The 23,966-nt window shown below is 38.1% G+C and overlaps 1 protein-coding gene across 2 annotated transcripts in view; it reads right to left on the reverse strand.

The window, feature by feature from the left end:
* Positions 1-2,691: 2,691 nt before the first annotated feature.
* dpf3 (double PHD fingers 3) overlaps positions 2,692-23,966 on the reverse strand; it is a 32,571-nt gene continuing 11,296 nt past the window's right edge. The window contains exons 2-12 of one of the 2 annotated variants that reach the window (XM_047388368.1): positions 23,003-23,163; positions 19,807-19,914; positions 15,683-15,816; positions 15,262-15,357; positions 13,774-13,846; positions 13,347-13,388; positions 12,381-12,518; positions 12,103-12,231; positions 6,498-6,610; positions 6,331-6,412; positions 2,692-6,181 (exon numbers count right to left, since the gene is read on the reverse strand). In XM_047388368.1, coding sequence (XP_047244324.1) covers positions 6,114-6,181; positions 6,331-6,412; positions 6,498-6,610; positions 12,103-12,231; positions 12,381-12,518; positions 13,347-13,388; positions 13,774-13,846; positions 15,262-15,357; positions 15,683-15,816; positions 19,807-19,914; positions 23,003-23,163 — 1,144 coding nt within the window. In that variant the 3' untranslated portion in view covers positions 2,692-6,113. The remainder of the gene's footprint in view (positions 6,182-6,330; positions 6,413-6,497; positions 6,611-12,102; positions 12,232-12,380; positions 12,519-13,346; positions 13,389-13,773; positions 13,847-15,261; positions 15,358-15,682; positions 15,817-19,806; positions 19,915-23,002; positions 23,164-23,966) is intronic. The other variant, XM_047388369.1, reaches the window with a different exon arrangement.

Consider the following 23,966-nt stretch of genomic DNA (forward strand, 5'->3'; position numbering starts at 1 on the left):
GGCCGGATTAGTTGCACATCCAATTAAAGTCCAATGTGGTCTAATCAGTTTGTAATCGTGTAGCCCAGAAGAATGAACATTTCCAAATATTTTATCTTGCTTACTCTTGCTCTGTCTTTGTCCCTTCAGGAAGAACCATTATTCCTCTGAGGAGGTGTCATTTACCAACTTCTGGTTGGAAATTGCACAGAATATGGCACCTTACCATTCCAGCCTGGAAAGTCTTTGCTGTTCCTCAATCCTTTGCCAAGTCAAATTTTACAGGTGTGTACACTGGTGCGACGTGTTCATATTAACATGCTCAATTTTACAGAATGTGCATGTCCAAGTCAAATACATACATTCCAATTAGATCCTGATTATAAAATGTTTTAATATTCCAATCACTAAAAGGTTTTCTATCTATGGATACCCAACCAACCGCATGGAGTCACTGACATAACAGCAATTATTCCTCCTAAACAGACATGTAGTGACAGTGGATAGTCAACTATGTTGTGTCAATAATTTTGCAGAAACCCCCATACTGAGCATCCATATAGCGAAAGTGGAGAGAAGAACCTCCCTTAAACAAAGGCACTTCCAGCAGAACCTGGCTCAGGGCGAGCAGCCATCTGACATGACCAACTGCGGATTTGAGAAGACTGAGCATACACACAAGAAATAATAAAGAGCACTGATCTAGGCGTACATTCTATGTTAAAAAGTAAAAAGTTAAAGGAAGCAGTAGCTCTTCTAGTGGCTTCACCAAGGAGAAAAACACTGTTAAACATATAAACAATAATATGTTACATAGTTGGTTGCAACAACTAATCCTGCATTGGCTTTGTCTGAGAGACAAGGTTAAAAACATAATATCAGAGTCAAGTGTATCATCTGTAGAAAGAGAAGATGAAGGTATTGGCAGCAATAGCTCAGCCGATGGGGCCGCTCCAGAACGAATGCTCTGTTTGGAACTCATGAAACAATCAGATCTCTGATGTATGATGGAGCTTAATTATTAAGGGTTTTATATGTGAGAAGGAGAATTTTAAATTCTATTATGAAATTAACAGGGAACTAATAAAGGGAATCATACAAACCTGTTATAAGGGGTTTATATGCCATGTTCCAACAAAAGATAATATCAAGATTCTTTAAATTATTAGTAGAGGCCAAGTTAATCCCATCCAGACTGACTACGTTGTTTGTTTTTTCTGAGACTCTGGTTCAAAGAAAACATTAAAAAATCAATAAAAATATACATTTTTATTGATTTGTTTTTTTAAATCTTCATATTATTCTTTTTCTAAATTGTGTCTCTTTGCATCTTTTAAAACTATGCTGATTAAACCCATTCTCAAGAAAAACCATGAATGCCTATTTCCTTGCTAGCTTTCGACGACGCTGTCTCACACCTCCAATTTTTAGCAACGTTTTGGAACATTGATTACTTATCTAAATGTTAAGAATTTCTTATAGAATTTTTGAATAATTGGGTTTCAGAGCACACACAGCACCGACATAGACCTTTAAAAATGATTCAGTAACATCAGTCTCAATATAAATAAAAGTTTAACATCTATGTTGGTTTTTCAACTTTACCACCTGGTTGGCCTCCAGGGTCTAGTACTTTCCTTGTTAGCATTGAACTATACAGATCAGAAGACAGTGTCAAATGGAATCAACATTTATGAAATGGGGTTTTTAATGAAAAGTTGTTTAAAAAGACTAAAATAACATGTTCTATGACTTCTGATTTTAAAAAAACATTTACCTATTGAAGACTGAACTATTTGTCACTAAACTTGTAGTACTATGGCTTTTTTAAACTGTGGAACACATACCACGGATGGCATTTGTGATACCCAGGAGAAATTCTGGTGTCAGTGGCATCAATTATTAGTCAAGTAAATAAAAATGTATTAACTGTGATGCTGCTTTAAGAAGGGGCAACAGCCAAAACATTACTTTTCCAAGTACATAGATTTTCATGTCATCAGAAACTTCTCAAAAGAAAATAATTTACAAACTTCCTGTACGAACTAAAGTGGATAACAACAAACCAAGAGCATGTGCTTGTGGCCATTTATGCTGCATTCCATTTACCTCTGACGTCGAAACGCGGGCCTGGGAATGGCATTAAACCCGATTTAACTGTGTTCCAGTTCCAAGAAGTAAAAGTCAATGGATTATTATTAATATGCTCAGTCACCAGGCTGACAAACATTAGCAATACATGCTATCTAGTGGATTTTTCTGCATTTTGTACATTGGTGGTACCAACATGTTGTTGAAATAGATAAACTTTTTTGCAATTGTCATTTTTACATGCAGGGCAGTCATATTGGATACAAGAGCAGGGGTTGTAAGTAAGTTGTAATTTCAAAAGTGGCATTTGCCAATGTGGTCCTTGTAATGAAAAGGTTTGAGAACCGCTAATATGCAGAGATCCTCAGAAGCTCTTTACTGACCTCTTGTGGTAATGCAATAAAAATACCACTATGTAACTCTTCAAGTAAGATTATAGGTATTCCAGGCAAAGCTATTAGCACTAATTCTCTATTGTTTCACTTTAGAAGCAAATTGGAGTTACAATTATAGAGCTGTTTTGATACTACTTGAAAATGAAACCATCCTGAACCAGCAGATAAAAAGCATATATTGGCAGGTCACTGAAAGCATTTGTAGATATATCATAAAATCAAACAATTATGGAGAAGTCTTTATTTAAACACAAACTGAACAGTTTAGATTAACAAAGTACAGCACATATTTTCACTCCACATAGTGATAACATCATACGAAAACACATCTTTGACTTATTAAAAGAAGAGCACATAAAAACCTTTTGTTTATATTGTTTCTTTGCTACATTTTGATTGTCCTTCAAAAGCAGTATCATAAAACAAACTCACAATGACAAGACACAAATACAATATTTGTTTTTCCTGTTTTTCTTCTTTTTTTGGTACTTAATGGTCAGACTTGTTTTTAAAAAACATTCGATTGGTGACAAACGTTGCTCATTATAAAAACATACGTTTTTTTAAGGGTTTTAAACTAAAGTAAATGTTTTTTTTTTCTTTGAGAGCCTGAGGTTAAGGTTCATATTTACACGTTGGAAAATTTACAGCAGCGGCTACAAATTTGTGATGAACAACTCCATGTAGGAGGACAGATTGATTAATCATTGTTTTAAAGGCTAAAATCTAGAGACAGGATTTGAAATTGTAATGAACTTTTTAAAGGTGTAACATCTTACCTGATTGTTTACACACACTGAACAGAACTGTAACTAAGCAGAGCTCAACTGAGCAATGAACAGTAAGCGCATGTGTTGCTAGCCATATACTTATTTTGGATTTCTGTTTTTGTTTGTCTTTAAAAGAATAGACTAGAAGAGATTTAAGTTAATACATTAGTAAAATAAGTTAGTAAAAAGTTTGTAAAAAGTAAAAGGTATTCTAGATAGTTGCTTTCTCTACACAGTCCTTCAAACTCATTGCAGACCCTGATTAGAATGCTTAAAGGTCCTTAAAATGAATTTGTCTCACACTGAATAATAATCATAATAATAATAATCTTAGTCAATTTATTCCGTCGGGAAAAATATCCCACATAAAAAAAGAATAGTTTTTACAATTAGATCAAATAGCCACCCTTGCTCTGATTACTGCTTTGCTCTCTTAGTATTCTCTCCATGGGCTTCATAAGGTGGTCTCCTGAAATGGTTTTCTAAAGAGTCTTGAAAGAACTTCCCAGAGGTGCACTGAGAGATGGCCAAAGGTTAATATTTCAGTCATCACAGCAAAGGGCGTTTTCTGTTTCTGTCTCAGTCAAGGGACCTGAATCTTATGATAAAACAGTTTTAGTAATCGAAAGTTATAAAAAATATTAATAGCAGCCGTGCCAATTATTGCGCTACCAATGACTGTGTCCACAAGAATCATTTCTTAATGTGTTTTTGCTGACTAAATAAATATATTCAAATTCAAGGTTGGATTTTTCTAAAACTTTCAGTATGAGATTTTACTACTATTACAAAAGATAAATGTATGTAAGGATAAAGAAATTGTATACATCTTTGCCTTAGGGATGCCAACAAATATATATGCTGTTGTGTTGTAAGTTGCATATCAGAGCAGTTTTTCCCCCTATGTAATCAACAAGTCTTACCTAAATCTCAGTTGCTATAACAGTTTATTATGAAGAACACTTTTTTGTCCAGAATTAGAGTTTGGAGTTGATGTATTTCTGTGGTTTATTTGCACAACCTTAAAATTTGGGATTTAGCTGTACTTTATGGCAACAAACTAATAGGAGCTCATCATTGACTTTAACAGAATCCAGCTTCTAGTGCAAGATCAAACGATTTAGAAGAGAAAAGAAGAGAAGAGAAGAGAAAAATTTTGGGGTTTATCCATCTTTCAGTCATATCCCAAGTAAAGCTTTAGTTTAAGGATGATGCAGGCGATGAGTTATTTTAACAGTTTTGGTTGTCTTTATGCCTTTATAGTTTGGACATAATCTAAGCAATGCTGTTTTCTAAATTGAGAAAATCTTGTGATTTATCTGTAAGAGATGAGACAGTTGTACTCTAAATAGTATCTTGTTGAGATAGGAACAATAACAGTTTGGGAACCCATGATTTATAGTAAATGAAGTCATTGACAGCAAGACTGAGCGACTATCAGCAATTTATAAATAATTATAAAGAAAGGTGAAATCATCTGTTGGGAGTCACCATTGAGCACCACAAATATCACTAACTCTAAGGATACAGAAAACAGACGTGGATTTAAAAAAAAGGATCGATGGTCGAGGCTTTTTTAATCACCCGTTTCCTCTCGGCTCTGGATGTACATTTCAAGGCTTGACAAAACCCAGTGAAAAATGGGGAAAACTTGCACAGAGTCTGCCCAGATATAAAACAGGAATGTTACTGCAGAGTCTAAACACAGGAGCAGAGCTGGAGGGAGCGCTTTAAACAAACATCAGTCAAACTCACTCAGGTTTGTCCCAGCTGGAGTCCTCAGAGCAGAGAGGAAACGAAGTGATTCGGGATTAGCAGACACCTTCTAAAGGTCTATCATATAAGTCCTAAATAAGCTGAAAAAAGTTTGGAAATCATCTAAATTGAACATAGACATGTACTACGGTGGGTTATCAATCCTGCCTTGGCTCCTTCACGTCCACTGGGTGGTGAGGTAGAGATGTATTTGAACGGCAGACCTGCTGTTCACTGGCCTGTGGTTGAGGTTGCACACTGATGACATATGCATCTGTTGAGTGTTGCTAGGTAAAGGGTTTTTTCTTCTTAAACCGGATGCTGCCCTGGGCCTGCTAATGTATTGGAATGTGTATATGTGGGGGTGTTTCTAGAGCTGTCTGCAATCTCTGTGTGTTTTTTCCACATGTGTGCGCACATCAAACTGCTAATATGTATGTACAAACACTTATTGTGTCTTGCAAAGAAATGTATAGCCCTTAACATTTTTCACATTTGGTCACATTACAACCCTAAACCTTAAAGTCTTTTTTGACTGACCAGCACAAAGTAGTGCAGAACTGTGACATGGGAGAAAAAGCAAACATGTCTTTTCCACATAGAAATTTGCATGATGTGGAATGCATTTCTATTGAACCCCCCTTTAATCTGATACCCTTAAAAATCCAGGGCAGCCAGTTGCCCTTCTGAGGTCACATACTTAGTAAATATTAATACAGTCAAGATAGGAAAACATTACAAAAACATAACAAATCAGCAATGTAGGTGTTGAGGGAAGTATAATCTGAAACCAGGAAGAATACAACTGCAAACCTACAGAGACATGGCTGTCTGTCTAAAGTGACAGGCAGAGCATGGACAGCAATAATAAGAGAAGCTGTTAAGAAGCCAATAGTAACCCTGGAGGAGCTGCAGGGATCTTAAGATCAGGTAGGAAATTCGGTTTACAGAACAACCTTTGGAGTGCAGCACACAAATCTGGAATAAAGGTTTTGACTTGAGTTATTGAACACATATGCAGGACACACTTTTCAGGGGTTGGTAACAATGTGACAAAATGTAGAAAAGTTCAAGGGCTATCAATGCTTTTCCATGGCACTGTGTAGTATGCATCCAATTCCCATTAAGCTTCTATGTGGGCTGAGGCCTTGTCTTTTAACAGGTCCAGACACAAGTGACAGCTCCAGCTCCCTGTAAAGAAACAGTGAGCAATCATCTTCCTTTTCTCCTTTCCATGTATAGCCTGAAGCCTGAAGCCTCTCTCAAACATAAAGCACACGAACTATATAGTTTGAGTCCACTGTTGTCTTTGGAAAAAAAACTGTAAAAGTGGCTCTCACCTTCAGGAGGTTGGGTCATTGGAGGTTTCAGACAGTACATGTGATATCCCCGATCACAGTCATCACAGAACAATAACTGGTCCTGAATGAAAAACACACACTCAATATCATTAAAGAAAAGACATTTTCAGATATGACATGACAAGGTTTTGCCTGACGTTACATACATCATTCTCGGAGGTGCCACACAGGCTGCAAGACTTGCACTCGATGCACTGCCACTGATATGTCCTCACCGCCTGCATCATGTTCTCTGTGAACTGCAAACACGTCGGGTGGCCTTTGGAGGGTCAGCAAGGTAAGAGGTAGGAAACAGCACAAAGGAGAGCCATGATTAGACTTTTTTGCAACATTACAAATGGAAATGTCAGTTTATTGATTTCGGATATCAGGTGACAGACCAATAAAAAGTAGTGCGTGATTGTGAAGAGTTACTTTAAATGCAAAACATTATTTTGGGCGGAAACCTAACACTGCGAATCACCCTTAAAAACCATCCCAACTGTAAAACGCGGTGAGGGCAGCATCATGCTGTGGGGCTACTCTTCTGCAGGGACAGAGAAGCTCTTCAGAGAGTAGGAGGGTGGAGCTAATGCAGGAGAATCCTGGGAGAAAACCTCCAAGAGGCTACAATGCAGAGACTAAGGTAGAGGAAAAATGTGTTACTGTAAACTATTGGGTACTTTTGCAATGTGTAGTATTTAACCATCTTCCTGCCACCTTCTAACCATCTACAACATACTAGATTTAAAACCGAATAGCTATATAGATACAAAGAATATTCTGGGGATTGATTTAAACTTGAACCCCACTGTTTATATATTGCGGGTAATACCAAGGGAAAAGAAGGACAAAGAGGGTACATTTTTACTGAGGATACTAGTGCTGACAGCAAAGAAATTTATAACTACCACATGGTTGAGACCACATTGTCCCGATATCGCAGAGAGAGATAAAATTGAAAAGGTCTTCATTATGGAAAAGATAACAGCTAAGATACAACTTAAGCTGGAGACTTTTGAATCTAACTGGAAACCAATAACTAGATTTGTTATGGAATCATGATGTCTCTTGATATGTAATAGAATTTTTATTTGGAGTCTATATTTTCCTCCTGTGCATATTATTGTCATTATTTTTTTTGCATTCATTTATTAAGTATCAGCTTATTCACATAGTTGGACCAACTTGGGGAATTGCATTTAATGATCTGTGCACCTTATGAGTTATTTTTTTGTATGTTTGTTTTTATTGTTATTAATATTATTTGTTCATTTGTAATTTCCAGAATACTTGCACCGGATATACACTACAGACCAAACGTTTGGACACACCTTCTCATTCAAAAAGTTGTCTTCATTTTCATGACTATGAATATTGTAGCTTCACACTGAAGGCATCAAAACTATAAATTAACACATGTGGAATTATATACTGAACAAAAAAGTGTGAAACAACTGAAAATATGTCTTATATTCTAGGTTCTTCAAAGTAGCCACTTTTTGCTTTGATTACTGCTCCGCACACTCTTGGCATTCTGTTGATGAGCTTCAAGAGGTAGTCACCTGAAATGGTTTTCACTTCACAGGTGTGCCCTGTCAGGTTTAATAAGTGGGATTTCAAGCCTTATAAATGGGGTTGGGACCATCAGTTGTGTTGTGCAGGAGGTGGCTACAGTACACAGCTGATAGTCCTACTGAATAGACTGTTAGAATTTTTATTATGACAAGAAAAAAGCAGCTACGTACAGAAAAATGAGTGGCCATCATTACTTTAAGAAATGAAGGTCAGTCAGTCCGAACAATTAGGAAAAATTTGAACGTGTCCCCAAATGCAGTTGCAGTTTGAGATCTTTGGTTCTAACCACCGTGTCTTTGTGCGGCGCAGAAGAGGTGAACAGATGGACTCTACATGCCTGGTTCCCACCGTGAAGCATGGAGGAGGAGGTGTGATGGTGTGGGGGTGCTTTGCTGGAGACACTGTTGGGGATTTATTCAATATTGAAGGCATACTGAACCAGCATGGCTACCACAGCATCTTGCAGCGGCATGCTATTCCATCCGGTTTGCATTTAGTTGGACCATCATTTATTTTTCAACAGGACAATGACCCCAAACACACCTCCAGGCTGTGTAAGGGCTATTTGACCAAGAAGGAGAGTGATGGGGTGCTGCGCCACATGACCTGGCCTCCACAGTCACTGGACCTGGACCCAATTGAGATGGTTTGGGGTGAGCTGGACCACAGAGTGAAGGCAAAAGGGCCAACAAGTACTAAGCATCTCTGGGAACTCCTTCAAGACTGTTGGAAATCCATTTCAGGTGACTACCTCTTGAAGCTCATCAACAGAATGCCAAGAGTGTGCGTAGCAGTAATCAAAGCAAAAGGTGGCTACTTTGAAGAACCTTGAATATAAGACGTATTTTCAGTTGTTTCACACTTTTTTGTTCAGTATATAATTCCACATGTGTTAATTCATAGTTTTGATGCCTTCAGTGTGAAGCTACAATATTCATAGTCATGAAAATAAAGAAAACTCTTTGAATGAGAAGGTGTGTCCAAACGTTTGGTCTGTAGTGTATATGGTATAACTATAAGATGTATTATGTGTACTCAGGCAAGCCTGGACTGTTATACATGTCGGTGTGTAAGAATGTTGGAAAATAAATAAAAAGTTCAAAACAATAAAAAAATAAAACCGAATAGCCACACATAAAAGGCAAAGTGGTGCATAATCCTAAAGTGACAAATTTAAAAAAACTGTGGCATCGATTTTTTTTCAAGCCCCTGGGTCAAAACTTTTAGAGAAGACCTTTACTCCACTTACAGCTGCAAGTCCTTTGGGGTATGTCTTTGCCAGCTTTGCATTTCTAGACAGTGAAATTCTTCATTGCAAAATAGCGCAATCTTAGTCAGATTGCACAGACAGCATCTGTGAACATGTTTTTTTTTATATATATATTTTCTTGCAGCACTAATGCTCTGTATTCTTTGGTAATTTTCTAAAAGTAAGCAGACAGAAAGCATGGTGGAGAGAGAGGGGAAGGACATGCAGCACAGATCGCCGGGGCTGGAACTCGAACCCGGGACAGCTGCGTCGAGGACTGAAGCCACCATACATGGGTCGCCCGATCTACCGCTACGCCGGGCCCTGTGAACATCAATTTTCAAGTCATGCCAAGAGTCCCAATGTGAATTTGGGTCTGAAATTTGTTTAGGCCATTTTAACACATGAATATGCTTTAATCTAAAACATTTCATTGTAGTTTAGCACCATCCATCTTCCAATCAACTCTGACCAGCTTCTCTGTACCTTCTAAATGTAACTTTTTTTTTTTTTTGTGCATGTAGGTCAAAAAGCGACATAGTTTTCATCTGACCAGAGCTCCTGCTTCTACAGGCTTGCTTTGTCTCCTACACAACTTGTGGCAAACTGTGAAATTTACTTTTATGGCTTTCTTTCAACAATGAGTTTCTTCTTGCCCCTTTTTCATAAGGCCAGAATTGTGAAGTGCATGAAGAATAGTTGCCCTATCCAGAGATTCTTCCACCTGAGTTGTGGATTTATGAACCTCCTCCAGAGTTACAAATGGCCTCCTGGTTCCCTTCATTTTTAAATTATGGACTGAATATTGCTCCATGAGCCATTCAAAGCTTGGGGTAGTCTTTTCTATCCTAGCCCTGCTTTGCACTTCTCCACCACTTTATCTCTGGCCTCTCTGCTGTGTTCTTTGATTGTCATTAATTCTGTTTGTTCACAAATGTTCTCTATTGAAGCTCTGAGGCCTATCAGTATCTATACCAAGAATAATTGGCATACATGTTGACTGTTTGCTAATTTGTTGACTTCTGGAGGCAACCGATTGCACTGGATTTTATTTAGAGCTATCAGAGTCAAGCAGACTCAATAAAAATCCACACCACATTTCTCATGTTTGTATGTAAAAAATAAAACTTTTCACATATAACATTTTGAAACAATTGACCATTTTCTTGCCCTTCATGATTTTGAGCTATTTGTATTGGTCTATCAGATAAAATCTCAATAAACTAAAAAGTTTTTTCGTTCAAACTTGACTAAATGTCAGTCAGTCAGTCATTTTCTACCGCTTATTCCATAGTGGGTCGCGGGGGAGCTGGTGCCTATCTCCAGCAGTCTATGGGCGAGAGGCGGGGTACACCCTGGACAGGTTGCCAGTCCATCGCAGGGCAAACTTGACTAAATGTTAAAATGTTAATGTGGTCTTAACACTTTTCCAAGACACTGTATGGAGATTTTTTATTTGTAAAAGCAGGAACATAGAGAGAGTGCAAGACGGAGTGGCAATGGCTCTTGACTCCCTTTCCTCTTTTGTTAGCTGAGCCGACAGTTCAGATTTATTCTACATTTAGTGATGACGATCATTGTATTATGTAAAGCACATAAATATTTGTTGAAACATTTATTCCAGGAACGCAAAATAATCTGGTCACTCATCAAGTTCAGTGGAGCATGGAGATAAGTCTTCCTTAATTTTAAAATTCTGTATTTGGACAGCTGTCACTGTTGGCTTCAGGGTCTGAGAAGCAAACATCTTCCAGTACTGCCTCCTGAAAACCATGAAATGTAGAAGCCTCACTGTCCAACCTGGAGTGTTTATCTTCTTCTCATCCTTCTTCTCTCCTCCTCTTCCATACTACCATGAAAGCATCAGGCACAATATCTCTCTGCTCTCCTGTTCGGACAAAGTCCATTCACTTAAATTCATATTTCTGTCTTCTTCCTGTAGGTGACCTAAGATATGTTTTGCAGGGATGAACAAAGAGGAGGCGGTAATGTGGAATAAAGAGATGCAGACGATTGTGGCCCCATAAAAACAGAATAAAACAAATAGTGATGACGTGTCATCAAAAAGTATTAATCCTTGCAGATGGTTGGGGCCAAAATTGAGAGGCATGCAGGATTGAACCAGGCTGCAGATATTATACCACGTTTAAAAATTGGGAATTAGTTTTTTTACTCTTCAGTCCCAGGTATTAAGGTCTTAAAGGCTAATTTAAATGTATGTTGATTGACACGCTCCCCCCAATCTGAATTGATTTATTTTTAAAACATTTTTTAAAAGTCTCTAGATTTGAGCTGACGTATGCCAAAAGACTTCCAGCTGTAGCAGCAGCTAAAGGTTGACTTAATGTGGTTAAATACAAATGCACAAACAACTACTACTAAATGACATCACTACTACTACTCGGGGAGTACTATTTGTATTGCCCTATCACAAAACAAAATCTACACAACATACACTGAAGTTTATGGTTTATGAAGTTAAGAAATGTAAAAAAAATAATAATAATACTTGAAGGGGTGTAGATACTTTCGCAAGTCACTCTGTTTAGGAGTGATGACCACTCTTTCAGGCAGAGTGTAAAGAAAAAACTATAAACATTAAAGATGGAGAATTACTTTTGAAATCATAATTTTAAAACAGCATTTTGAATTACCTGTGGTTATCTTTCTCAAATATTAAGATCTAATCTGAAACATTCATATGTGACAAAAAGCAAAAAAGTATAAGACATATGTGAGGAGGCAAATGCTTTTTCACATTCTTGTATCAGTGGTACTGATCAACTCATCTCAATTTTGGCACAAACTGTCAAAATTGTTTATGCCAAAAAGTCTTTAACAGTTCTGCCACCTTGTGCTGTGACGTTTTTTGAGTTCTTATTTTTTTTAAACATGTAACTCTTTTAGTGTTTACAGGACCAAAGAAATTAGAGCTGCAGACTCACCAGAACGCCCGCAGTCAGAGCAGGACACCAACTCCTCTGCCTGCCCTGTTTTCCTGTTAGAGTCCTGGTCTCCCAAGCAGAAGTCACAGTAGTCGTTGGGAATGATGGTGCCATCAGAGCCCTTCTGAGCTGTCAGTAGGAACGGGAAAACATCAGAAGAGGAATATATTGACAGTGATGTTCCATCCCTACTTTCATAAAAAGTATATTTATGAAGAATAGCTTGTAGAAACCTTGCAATGACCTCTGTAAAGTCAGAAATAGGAGCTGCATCTTACGTTTGTGGTTGTCTGAACTGTGAGGCGACGGTGGGGCCATCTCTGCGTCCTTCTCCTCTTCGCCTTCCTCCTCGGCCAGGTGAGTGTGTGTGTAATGGTAGCTAAGACCTGGACGGTTCTTGTAGCGCTTCCCACAAACTGCAGATGAAACATGATAAGTAAATGGCCAGTTTGAACTTCAACAAGGCTTTCTTGGCTTTGTGAAGGAACATGGAAAAATAAAAGAGCAGCAAAAACAGCAAAAATATGAAACCTAATAATAAAAACTACCATTAGACATACAGATAGATTAACTCCTAATAAATGACGGTTTTCTTAGCTGCACACCAATTATGTTTTATCAACAAATATGAACGTGCAAGCTTGAACTCATTAGGTTGTTTATGCTTTTGTTTTACCTGCACGTAGTTGTGCTGAACTCATTAATCAAATGTTAAAAATACTGATGTGGAATCATTTCCATGCCAAAAATATTAAATCTTGTGCTGTTGCCTTGAAGTTGTAAATTAGCACAGTGATCTTGAAGTAATTTCAATTATCACGCCATGCCACTCTGTGAACAAGCCCAAATCATCACCGTGCCTTACAGTCTTGTGTTTGTGCTGGAGCCAATTCTGTTTAAACTTCAGTTTGGCCAAAAGAAACTGATTCATTATTCATAAAGTTTGCAAAGCAATTATTAACTGCGCGTAGTGGCAAAACCTTCTCTGCAGATCACAGCGGCTTTAGAGAAACCGACAAAACATGCATCTGTCAGTGAAGTCATACCAGCACTTGAAACCAGTAGCGACAGAAGCTCATGGCAAAGTGTTAGTGTCATGCAGCGCTGGCACTGAATCCACAAAGGAAAGCCCAAGCATACAGCATTAAAAGCTTTCTCTCAGTCATTCCTGCTCACGTAGCAAAAAGGCTGATCACTACAATAGCCCATGGAGCTGTGAGTAAGAAAAGTTCAAATTTAGATACCTTCTTCTGCCTTTTTTGAGTTATGCTTTTGTTTGTACCTATCTGGAACAGAGAAGACACAGAAGCAAACCATGACGGAAAGACAGAATGAGACATAACATGGGAATGAGACCGATTTGCATGAGGTTCAGTCCACAAACAACCCAACTCCGGAGGGATTTCGTCCAGGTTCAAAAGTGGCATGCTGGTCAGATCTACATAAACATCAGAGTCCCTTTACATGCTTTTTTTAGGAGCAGACAAACAGAGGGATAACATTAAGAGATTTGAGAAAGCTACATCCATTCTTCGTCAACGTGTATTTTCTAACAGACTGAACATTTCAGTTCTTTTTCTTTATGGGAACTTCGGCAGGAAGAGCAGAATCCTAACAGCAGGGTGACAAGGCAAAGGATAAACTAAGGAGACATGTTTTGTGTCTCCTTACTGTCACAGATGTAAGGTTTATCCTGGTCTTCAGTATTAACAGATTCTGTCCTTCTGCGAGATGATCCTCTGCTCTGCAAGGAAACAACAAATATACATCATACATGTCCACCTGTGAAGATTACAGGTTAAAACAAGAATTAAATCAGTATAGTTCATGCTACTACTCTCTTTTATAGAAATATAATGTTCCTGTGAGAAATTTCCATGTACAGTATTTATGGGCATTAATAAAAAACACTGTTACCTTTATCCTTCATTTTATTTCTTCTACAGTTTAAATATTTATACTTAATGTCTCTACGCTTGGAGCACTTGAAACCAAAGTTAAATTCCTTGTGTTGCACACAATTGGCTAATAAAGCTGATTCTAATTCTAATATATTATTTCAGACATTTATTTATTTATTTCCACCTTAATTCCACATACTGTCAAAATCATATGTATGGGCTTCAATATATACATACACCCCCATTCAGGTTTTGTGCTTCAACCACACACCATCACACACACTTTTTGAGGCGGGATTATTGGGAATTGTTCTCATCAGATATGCAACCGTTTATTTGAATTGGTTTTTTCCCTGACATAGACCCAACACTAGGGTTGAGATCAGGCCTTTCAAGAAACGTAATGTTATCCTCCTTTTCATATTCCAAAACTAGTTTTGAACTTTTCCATGTCCTGTTGCAGCACTTTACTGTGTACAAGTTTCAACCATCTCACATAACCTGTCTGAGGAAACCAGCTAGGATGTATAAGAACAACCCAGGAACCACCAAAAGTGAATGCTATTATAAACCAGAAGATGCTGGACCACCAGTCTCTCTGTAGACAGTGACAAGAGTTTAATAATATTATGAACTGAGAGGGTGCCGACCAAGAAAGAGACCCCTGCTCTAAAAGTGATTGCATCCAAAGTTTTATGGTCAGGTGAGACAAAGATTTAGTTATTTGACCACGAAGACAGGAAGTTTGTGTGAACGAGTCAAACTGAAGCTTTCAAACCCATAGTGACTGTAAAGCATAGTGGTGGTAGCATCACGCTGAGGTTATTTTAAGCTGTCAGTGGTACTAAGGTAATGCACAATGAAGATGGAACAATGAAGATGGAGGGAAGGCCATCTCCAACATTTTCTACTTCATCTCAAATCAACAACTAGATGGCTGAAACTTGGACACAGTTGGGTGTTCCAATAGAGCAATGGCCCCAAACACATGAAACTGGTTTTGGGATGGATAAAGCAGGCAACGTTATGCTTCTGGAATGGCCTTGATCTAAACCCTATTGAAAATGTATGGACTGTGGTTAACAGATGAGTTTATTGCTCAGCTCTACCAGTTCTAATAAGGGGAGCAGTCAAATACCTTGCTCGAATAATGCCAGGTGCCTTATTCATGATTTAGAAAAACAAGTGGTTTATCTACAATAAGGGATATTTAATCAATGGGATTAAATATTTATTTTATTTTATTTTTGTTACCCACTTTGCCTCTATTCCTGTTCTTTTTCTTTGGTGTATCTGCTTCTAACTCTTCATCTTCATGGAAACTGTCCCCATTTTCCTCTGCCTCCAGAACTCTCTACAAAAAGCAAACATACACAGATTACCTTAAAGTGATGCAAGGCAGAAGAAATTTATAAAGAGGCCGAACAATAAAACAAAGAGATCTGGGTAGACTTAAAGACATCTTTGTTGACTTTTTTTCTTTTTTTTTTTTTTACATTTTTAATGTGTATGACAGATTTTGTTACACAAGAGAAGAAGTGTAACTAATTTAATGTTTTGGAACCAGTGGTTATAAGTCAAATACAGAAGCATCCTAAAGCTACAGTCATGAATTAACTGCAGAGGTGAGAAAGGAGGACATTCAGCTACATTTGAACGCTTGGTTGTTCAAAAGATACCTGTATTTCTAGAAGCGTCTCCTCGTCTTTACTGAGACTGTTTTTTTTCTCCAAAACGCTGTCCCCCCTCAGGAGAGCCTCCAAGGAGGTGGCCTCCCCTGGTGGCCCCTCACGCTTCGGGGCCAGTTCTGCTTCTGTGGAGGAAGGGTATGAATAGAATAACATAAAGAAAATATTTGTTTTCAGTATGTGTTTCCCAACAGCACAAACACTTTCTGTACCTGTTTGTGTTTCATGATGCCTTTTAACCCCTGAACACCATTTCAATTGTTCTTTCTATGTTAAAAAATAAACTCAGTTCTAGTTGCACTTTAAAGATAAGCTACAAGAGTCATCATCATCCTCATCACTCCTTATTTATTGTCTTTATTTATTTCGATGGAAGTGAATTTGTGAACGCTAAAATTCACTGTACCCCTCTTTGAACTTTAAAAGCACAATAAAAATAGGATGTAAGCAAGGATGTATCTTTAAAGTTCCAAAGCGAGCCTTTGTGTTCAGAGCACTACACCAACTAATCCCCAAACCTCTAGTGTTTTTGGATCCGATGGCTTCAGAGAGGAACTTGTGAGACATTTTCTTCATCTGATAACCCCCACCTTATCTCCATTCTCAGCACATACATGTCTAACCTTTATTGCTTTTTACCTGTGGGAACAAATATGTGGAGTCATCTGTCCAAAGCCGTGTTTTCCTTTATCTTAAATGCTTAACTTTGAACTGTAGTCTTAGTGGGGGCAAGGAAAGTCATTTTTATTCATTACTCATTTTTATATTGCGAGTGGTGGGCTACAGCTTTGACAGGATGCCAGTCCATAACAAATGATGGCAGTGTTTGAAAAACACTTGTTTATTTTTAGGGGCATATTCAAGAGAGGAGCACAAAACTCTGGGTCCTCTGTAAAGACCTTCTTGGTGGGTGCACATAATCACTTGATCAATAGATCTGACATTTAGTTTCCAATGTAAAAGCCAGAAATAATAAACATGTGTTAACTAAACCTGTGTATTGAGAAAATGCCTTATTGCTGGCATAAGAAGTCAAATGGCTGGACTTAACTCTCCTTTCATATGTGGAGAATAAATTGAATATCCTAACTGAGTACGTGAGGTAGCCTCACACCCTCAGTGCTGTCATCTGGACATGATGAGGGACCTGCTGCTGCTACTGTGTCTGAAACTGTGGGCCTTGTGGTTCATAATGTTAAGCTTTGCTAATACGGATCATCTACAAATTTACAGTGCTACAGAAAGGTTAAATATATGTCCGCGATGCAAAACGCCATTTCCTAGGTTATGCCTACAAAGGCCTGTGAGTATTGTCTCGTATTATGCCTGTCTGTTTTACAGTGAACCTCTACACTGTTGGGCACCTTTATAATGCTTGGCTTTATTTGAGTTTTTTTAGTAAGTAATTAAGCAATGATCATAAGGTAGCCTTTTTACATAAGGCATTCAATCTGATTCAAATGCACCAACACCAGGTCATTTAGTATTAAGACGGTTTCATATTCCTAATTCATTATAGCCTTAACGTTATAATTGTCACCTCATCTGTTTTATTTCACAAATTTTAACCTCTTGTAAAATGATGGTTTATCATTTAGTATTAATGTTATGGTTTGTAGCACAATGACATTGGCATCTTCGTGGTCTCAAGGTTACAAGGAATCCATTGATCCTAAATATGTCACGATGTGCTGTCTTCACTCTGAGACAACTGCTTCTGATGTTCCCTAATACTGTGCATTTTATTTCGGCTGTGTAAGCAGATGTATACCCTTACCTATTTTTCTCTCCCTCTTTTTTCTTTCTTTTCTTTTTTGGTAGCCTATTTTCCCTTCTTGTGGAAAAACTGGATTCTTTTCCTGTTTCCTTCAGCCCTGGCTATTGGATCACTCCATACATAACTTAGCTGACTCAACCAAATGCAGGTTTGGACAAAACCATTTGATGGCGGCCTCAGAGAACATCCATCTTTATTATTAATTTAGACGCTTAAACACGTCATTTAGCCAGAGTCGGTTTCATTCTGAACTTAAGTAGAATTTATAGAAAATACAACACAAAAAACTTTATTATTCCAGGTTTTACAAAGGTCTAGGACACATTAAGTCGACCATTAACTCCTCTGTCTGCAGAACTATTCAAGAATCAAATGAGAGGCTATCTGTTCACCAGTCAAGCTTGACTATAATTTGGTCCTCAACAGGACAATGATCACAGCAGCAAAACAAAAAACGCAATGGCCCAAAAACCGCATCACGGTGTTGCACTGGCCCAGTCAATGTCTAAACCTTAACCTGATTGAAATGCTGATTTGGGACCATAAAAGAGCTGGGCAGAAACAAATGTCTGCAAACCTTAAATTCCTCCCCAATTATGGAAGCAAGAAAATTGCTACTTCAAGCTCCTGTTGCTAAAGATGGTTCTTAACATGATTAAATCTTGGACAGTACTTTGTTTTTGTTGTGACTGTTTTGACATAAATAGAAACTTTATATTTCCTCTTCCCGTTTTAATTCAACGATAAAGGATAAAATTACCCCCAAACCATGAGCTATGATCTAAAAACAGAAATAGTCCCTGCATTTTTTTTATTCCAAAGGATGCCATGTAAATGTTTTTTAAAAGCAATTTTCATATGTTCAAATGATCAAACTTTAGCACAAAATTTAGCTTTCACTTAATCAGGCTTTGTCTCAGAAGATACTCTGGATCTGGATATTTTTCATTTGGAATCTCTCTTTATAAGGCAGAGATTGTTCAATCACCAAAGCTCCACTTAATAGTTCTGATGCTGGCTTAAAGTAAACCTCTTGTAGGAAGTCCTACAAATAGAGAGTTTTTTTATTTACCCTGAATACCCCGGTAGAGCGTCTCTCAATGTAGCAATGAGCCACTCTTACTAAAGGCAGAGACATCACAGATTAACCTGGGCTCAACTCAACATCTGCTTAGTTTCATACATACCACCAAACAGCCATGTGCATTTTAGATAGATACGCATTATACATTTTTGGACAATGTTGCGACATAATGCAGTTTTGTGCATTTTCTTGAGCCTTATACTAAAGAGGGCAAAATGATTCCAGTCTCCTTTACAGGAGCTCTGACATCCAAAACACAAACCAAAGGATGTACAAGAATGAGGGCTTAAAAATCACAGCTTTGCAACTGTTTCAAAGCAGATCCTCTGTGTGCCTGTGCACACAGAAAAGCCTTTGTTCAGAAGGCATATTAGTAGAAAAGCATTTGACAAAACGCTGGAGGAAGGGATTTGCATTCCTCTGTTGTGTTATCATATAACATTTAAGACAACCTACACAGCGATATCCTGTAAATGCTTTCCAGCTTTATCGTCAAACAACCCATGTTGCATTTTCAACTTTTGGTTTTATAGTTTGGCTGGTTGCTAAGTGGCAGCTCTAGGGGGTTTCTAGTTTTTTGCGTTTTTTTACACAAAGAAGGACTCCCTTTCCTGTGCATGAAGAACAATCATTCTTTGCAGAACGCTCTGGAGTATTATATTGCATCTAGAAGACATGGAAGAGGGAACAACAATACTAAAAAGCAGAAACAAAGAATCGTCTTTATTCCTCCTCTTATCGGGTTCCTTGGTATTCTACTGCTAAATCCCCCATTAGACAAAATGTTGTGTACATGCAGGGATGAGAACTGACCAAAAAAAAAACACATACTGCCTTCTGATAAGGCTAAGCTGCATTTTAATACCTCATGGACAAACAACTACAGAGGCCCAGTTTGGGCTCTCCTATGTTGCAGTGGGGGAGCAAGAGTGATGTGTGGGGGTGAATACGAGTGTTTGTGTGTCTACAGCCACAGAACAGTGAGAGGGGCATTGATTTGAAGGAAAGAATGAACCTTGAGAACTGGTGAGAGAGAGCCTAACCAGAGCCAGATGGTCTGATAGAAAGAATTAATAAAAAAAGCGGAGTGCAGATACACAGCAACATCAGGACATACTTATAAGTGCAAGTTGCATGAAAAAATAACTAGAGGCGTGGATTAAAATAAGTTATCCTATGCAAGGGTCACTACTGCAGTGCTCAGGGTTTTCATTGTGCATAGGTGTAACTGACTGACGGAGTTGTTTACATTACCTAGCCGGAGCTCACACAGGCGGAGCTGGGGATCCAGGGGTGGGTGGAGTCGCCTCTTTTTCCTCCAGCAACGAGCAGGGTACGTATACATCTGCCCTGCTGCCTGGCCTGGACCAACACACATACCCACACACATACGATAGCAGGCACACTAGAAGAATTTCTAACATCAACTACCAACATTTTAACAATTTATGCAATGAGTTCCAGCACAACAGACACACAGAAAAACATATTGAGGCCTTGTTTTTCCCCCAACCCTTTTTGTGTCCAGATTTCAGTGTTGTTCAGTATCTGATCCCAGTCAGATTCCAGAAACCTTTTATTGTCATATGATGGATTTCCTTTGCTGCTTTGAGAATTTTAATTTCTACTTTGCATCTTAGCTGGACAGGAACCCCTATTCCAGAAAAAGACATAAAAAAACACAGAATGCTAGAAAAACATACATGACAAAACTCTATTGAATTTTATTTTTCCTTTGCCTTTAATCCTTATTCCCCATCAGCTTTGGAAAAAAAACAGATGAAGGGAAGGGGGCAGGGGTGTAGGGGGGTTTGATTATGTCCACATGAGCAAAGAGAAAAAAAATCAAGAGAAGGAGGTGGAGGCATCAACCCAGAATAAATGCATATAATGCGAGTTAGGTCTGCCACAAAGTATAGGGTGTGGCCTGAAGGGCTTTGCATACAAAATGGAGCGCAGACTATTTATGTCCAAATCTCTGCAAGAAGCAGATTGTCCCCTTTGGCTGTACAGAGGAACCACATGTGCATGGCGAATTCTGAATGCTCGATGCAGGATAAATCAGTGATGGGTACCTGATGAGATACATATAGTTAAGGTTATGTTTATCAAAAATTTCTGTTAGTTAAGAATTCAGGAAATATGCTGACTCGTTTCCAAGGATTATTTTAGCACTCGAAGCAGAATGAAGGAACTGGCCTAAATCCACGAATCCACTAAATCCTTCAGTTCATTATATGTATCTTACAAACTTCCTTGACTTGACACTTGTTTACTTGGCAAGCATGTGCTAAAAACACAAATAAGCGAGGCAAACTACTTTAGATATTTCCTGTCCTTGTATGGTAAATCTTTTGACTTAATTAGAGAAATGGTAAGAGATATTGATCTATAGATCCAATGGACCTCTGTTAAATCAGCCAAATCATGGACGGAGGGCGGATTCAGTACCAGGAACAAAAGAGCAAAAAAATCAAAAATAAGGCCAACTTAGGTTTAAACTACGACATGGAAAGTCGGAGGTCAAAGCCCAAGAGAAAAATCAAATATGACTGCTGCAAACATGAAACCTTGTCAATGTTGTGGGAACAAATTGTTAATTTGCATTTTTTTGACAGCTTGTATCACATCAAACTGGAGCCAAACAATTTCTATTTGTTACCATGTTTCTTCACTGTTTGAATGCATAAAATTGAAAGCAATACACTCATCAGCCACTTTATCAGTTATACCTTTTGAACAGATTGTTAACACATATAGCAAATTAGTCACATAAGAGAATCTCAGTGTATTTAGACATATGAATGTGGTGAAGACAACTTGCTGAATTTCAAACCGACCATCTGAATGGGGAAGAAAGGGGATTTAAGACACTTTGATCCTAGCATGGTTATAAGTGCCAGACTTGTCTGACTATTTCAGCAACTGCTGATCAACTAGGATTTCAACACACAGAAATTTCGACTTCACAGAGACTTTTCAGAAAAATACAAAATAAACAGTATTCAGCAGCGGTGTGGAAAGAGGTCAGAGAATAATGGGTAAACTGGTTCAAGATGATAGACAACAATAGCACCAAGAACGTCTCATTACTAGCAAAGTATAAAGAACACCATCTCTAAACACACATAATTTCAGACCTTGAAGTAGACGGGCTACAGCAGTAGAAGACCACATTAGGTGCCACTCCTGTCAGCTAAGAACAGGAAACTGAGGCTATAGTTCACACAGGCTCAACAAAACTGGATAATAACAGATGGGAAAATGTTGCCTGGCTTGATTTCATCGTCAAGACACTTATGGTAAAATCAGCATTTGGTGTAAACAACATGAAAGCATGGATCTATCCTGCTTTGTATCGACAGATCAGGCTGCTACTGGTGCTGTAATGGTGTGGGGCATATATTTACTTGACAAACTTTAGGCCTCTCTGTACCAATTGAACATCATTTTAACACAACAGCCTCTCTGAGTATTGCTGACCATGTCCATTCCTTTAACACTCCAGTGCATCCATCTTCTGATAGCTACTACCAGCAGGATAATGCACCATGTCTTGGAGCTTAACTCATCCCAAACTGGTTCCTTGAAAATGACCATGAGCTCACTGCACTCATATGGCCTCCAGAATAACCACATCTTAGTCCAATAGAGTACGTCTGGGATACACCTTATTGAATCTATGCCGCCAAGTATTAGAGAAGCTCTAAAGGTAAATAATAGCCCAACCTTGTACTAGCAGGGTCTACCTAATAAAGTGGTTGAATGTTGAGTGTATGCTGCTATACAGATTGTAATGTTAATAGCATGACAACAATTAAATATATATTAAATATCCTGGTTTTTAGACTTGCAACTAGAATGGGCTTAACCTACGTCTGGCATTATTTGTAGATCAGTTTCACCTTCTGAGAGAAGCGCTTCATGAATATATCAATAGTGGGGTATCATTAATATCCACCAAAACTAAAAAAAACTACTTAATGAACTTACTGCAGCAATGACCTTCCTCATGCTTCAGGCATTTAAAAAGTCAATAACAGATTATAATAAAACCCAGAACTACTTTTCTAATTTTCTGTAGCAGCAAGCTGTGCCGTAAGGCTTGCAAGTCAGCACAAACAACTGCGTTATTATTTTTACTTCTGTCTTTCTCAATAATATTATAGCTGACAATATTTTGCTGCTCTTTCTGCTCAGGAAGGCAAAATAATATGTTCTGTGTTGAGACCTTTGCATAGTCTATTTTTTGGAGGTCTTAGTTTGGCCTATATATGCTGAAATATTGGCTCAACAGACAGCCCCCTTTATCATGTACAAATTCTCCGCAGTAACACATTTTAGGTCAAATCAGGTGGGTTGCAAAATGTACCTAGTCACAATTCTGCAGGGAGAACTGGATTTCTTTTTAGGACTAAGCAGATTTGTTGGCCCTGGTAGAGTAGCTTACCTGGTCGGCGGTGGTGCTTTTCCATCCAGATGTAGCAGTTGTTCTGAGCCACGCCGGTTTGAGAGTCCAAGAAGGGCATCCGCACGCTGCGCTCAGCACAGAGGCGGGCATTGTAGCTGCGACAGTGTTCAATGGCTTCTTTATAAAACTGGTCACCCAGCCTGAATCCAGAAAATAAGAAAAACAAGAACATAGATAGCCTGACAACATTTATACATTTACAGAGGCAGGCAAGAAAACAGCAAAATCTATCAGACTAATTTGCTTTTCGTTCTACAGCAATTACCCCATTCATTCCACATCTGTACTACATTAAGAAGACATTTATTTGACGAAAATTACTTACCCATGAGTTTATGTCCTATTTGTGCTATCAATCACAGCAGTATTAAGCATGTTTCTGTGATTTCAGCTTTTTCTTTGTGATGACATGTTGTTGCTGTTAAATTCATAACATGTAAAAGCTGAAATTTTTTAGGATGGCAATAACATCTTCTGCAAGGCTGATGATTTCGTATCACCCTGAACTCAAACATTAGGACTTATTGCCCAAAACACTATATGTCTAAACATGTCTGAATACATCTCTTTCAGGGTTAAATCAAATCAGCCAGTCATTCATTATGTTTAGACTTAAAATATATGTCAGAGATTAAGCTCAAAGCCATGCTTAGTTATAGTGCAGATTTACAGATCTTTGTTATTGCTTCTTTGTCAAAAATGTTTTAGATTACCCACCTAATTTTAATATCAGATCAGGAAAACACAAAACCCAGTTTTCAAATGATGTTTTTATTCATTAAGAGAAAAAACACAATCTAAACAAATCTGTCCCATTGTGAAAATTGTAATTGACTCTTTGTTAAACCAGGAATTACCTGTGATAAACCACATTTTTTGGTACAATTTCACAAACCACACCAAGGCTGGATTACTGTCAGACCTGTAGAATCAAACAGAGACT

Source organism: Girardinichthys multiradiatus, chromosome 15 (genome assembly GCF_021462225.1).
Source record: "Girardinichthys multiradiatus isolate DD_20200921_A chromosome 15, DD_fGirMul_XY1, whole genome shotgun sequence".
Taxonomy (NCBI): domain Eukaryota; kingdom Metazoa; phylum Chordata; class Actinopteri; order Cyprinodontiformes; family Goodeidae; genus Girardinichthys; species Girardinichthys multiradiatus.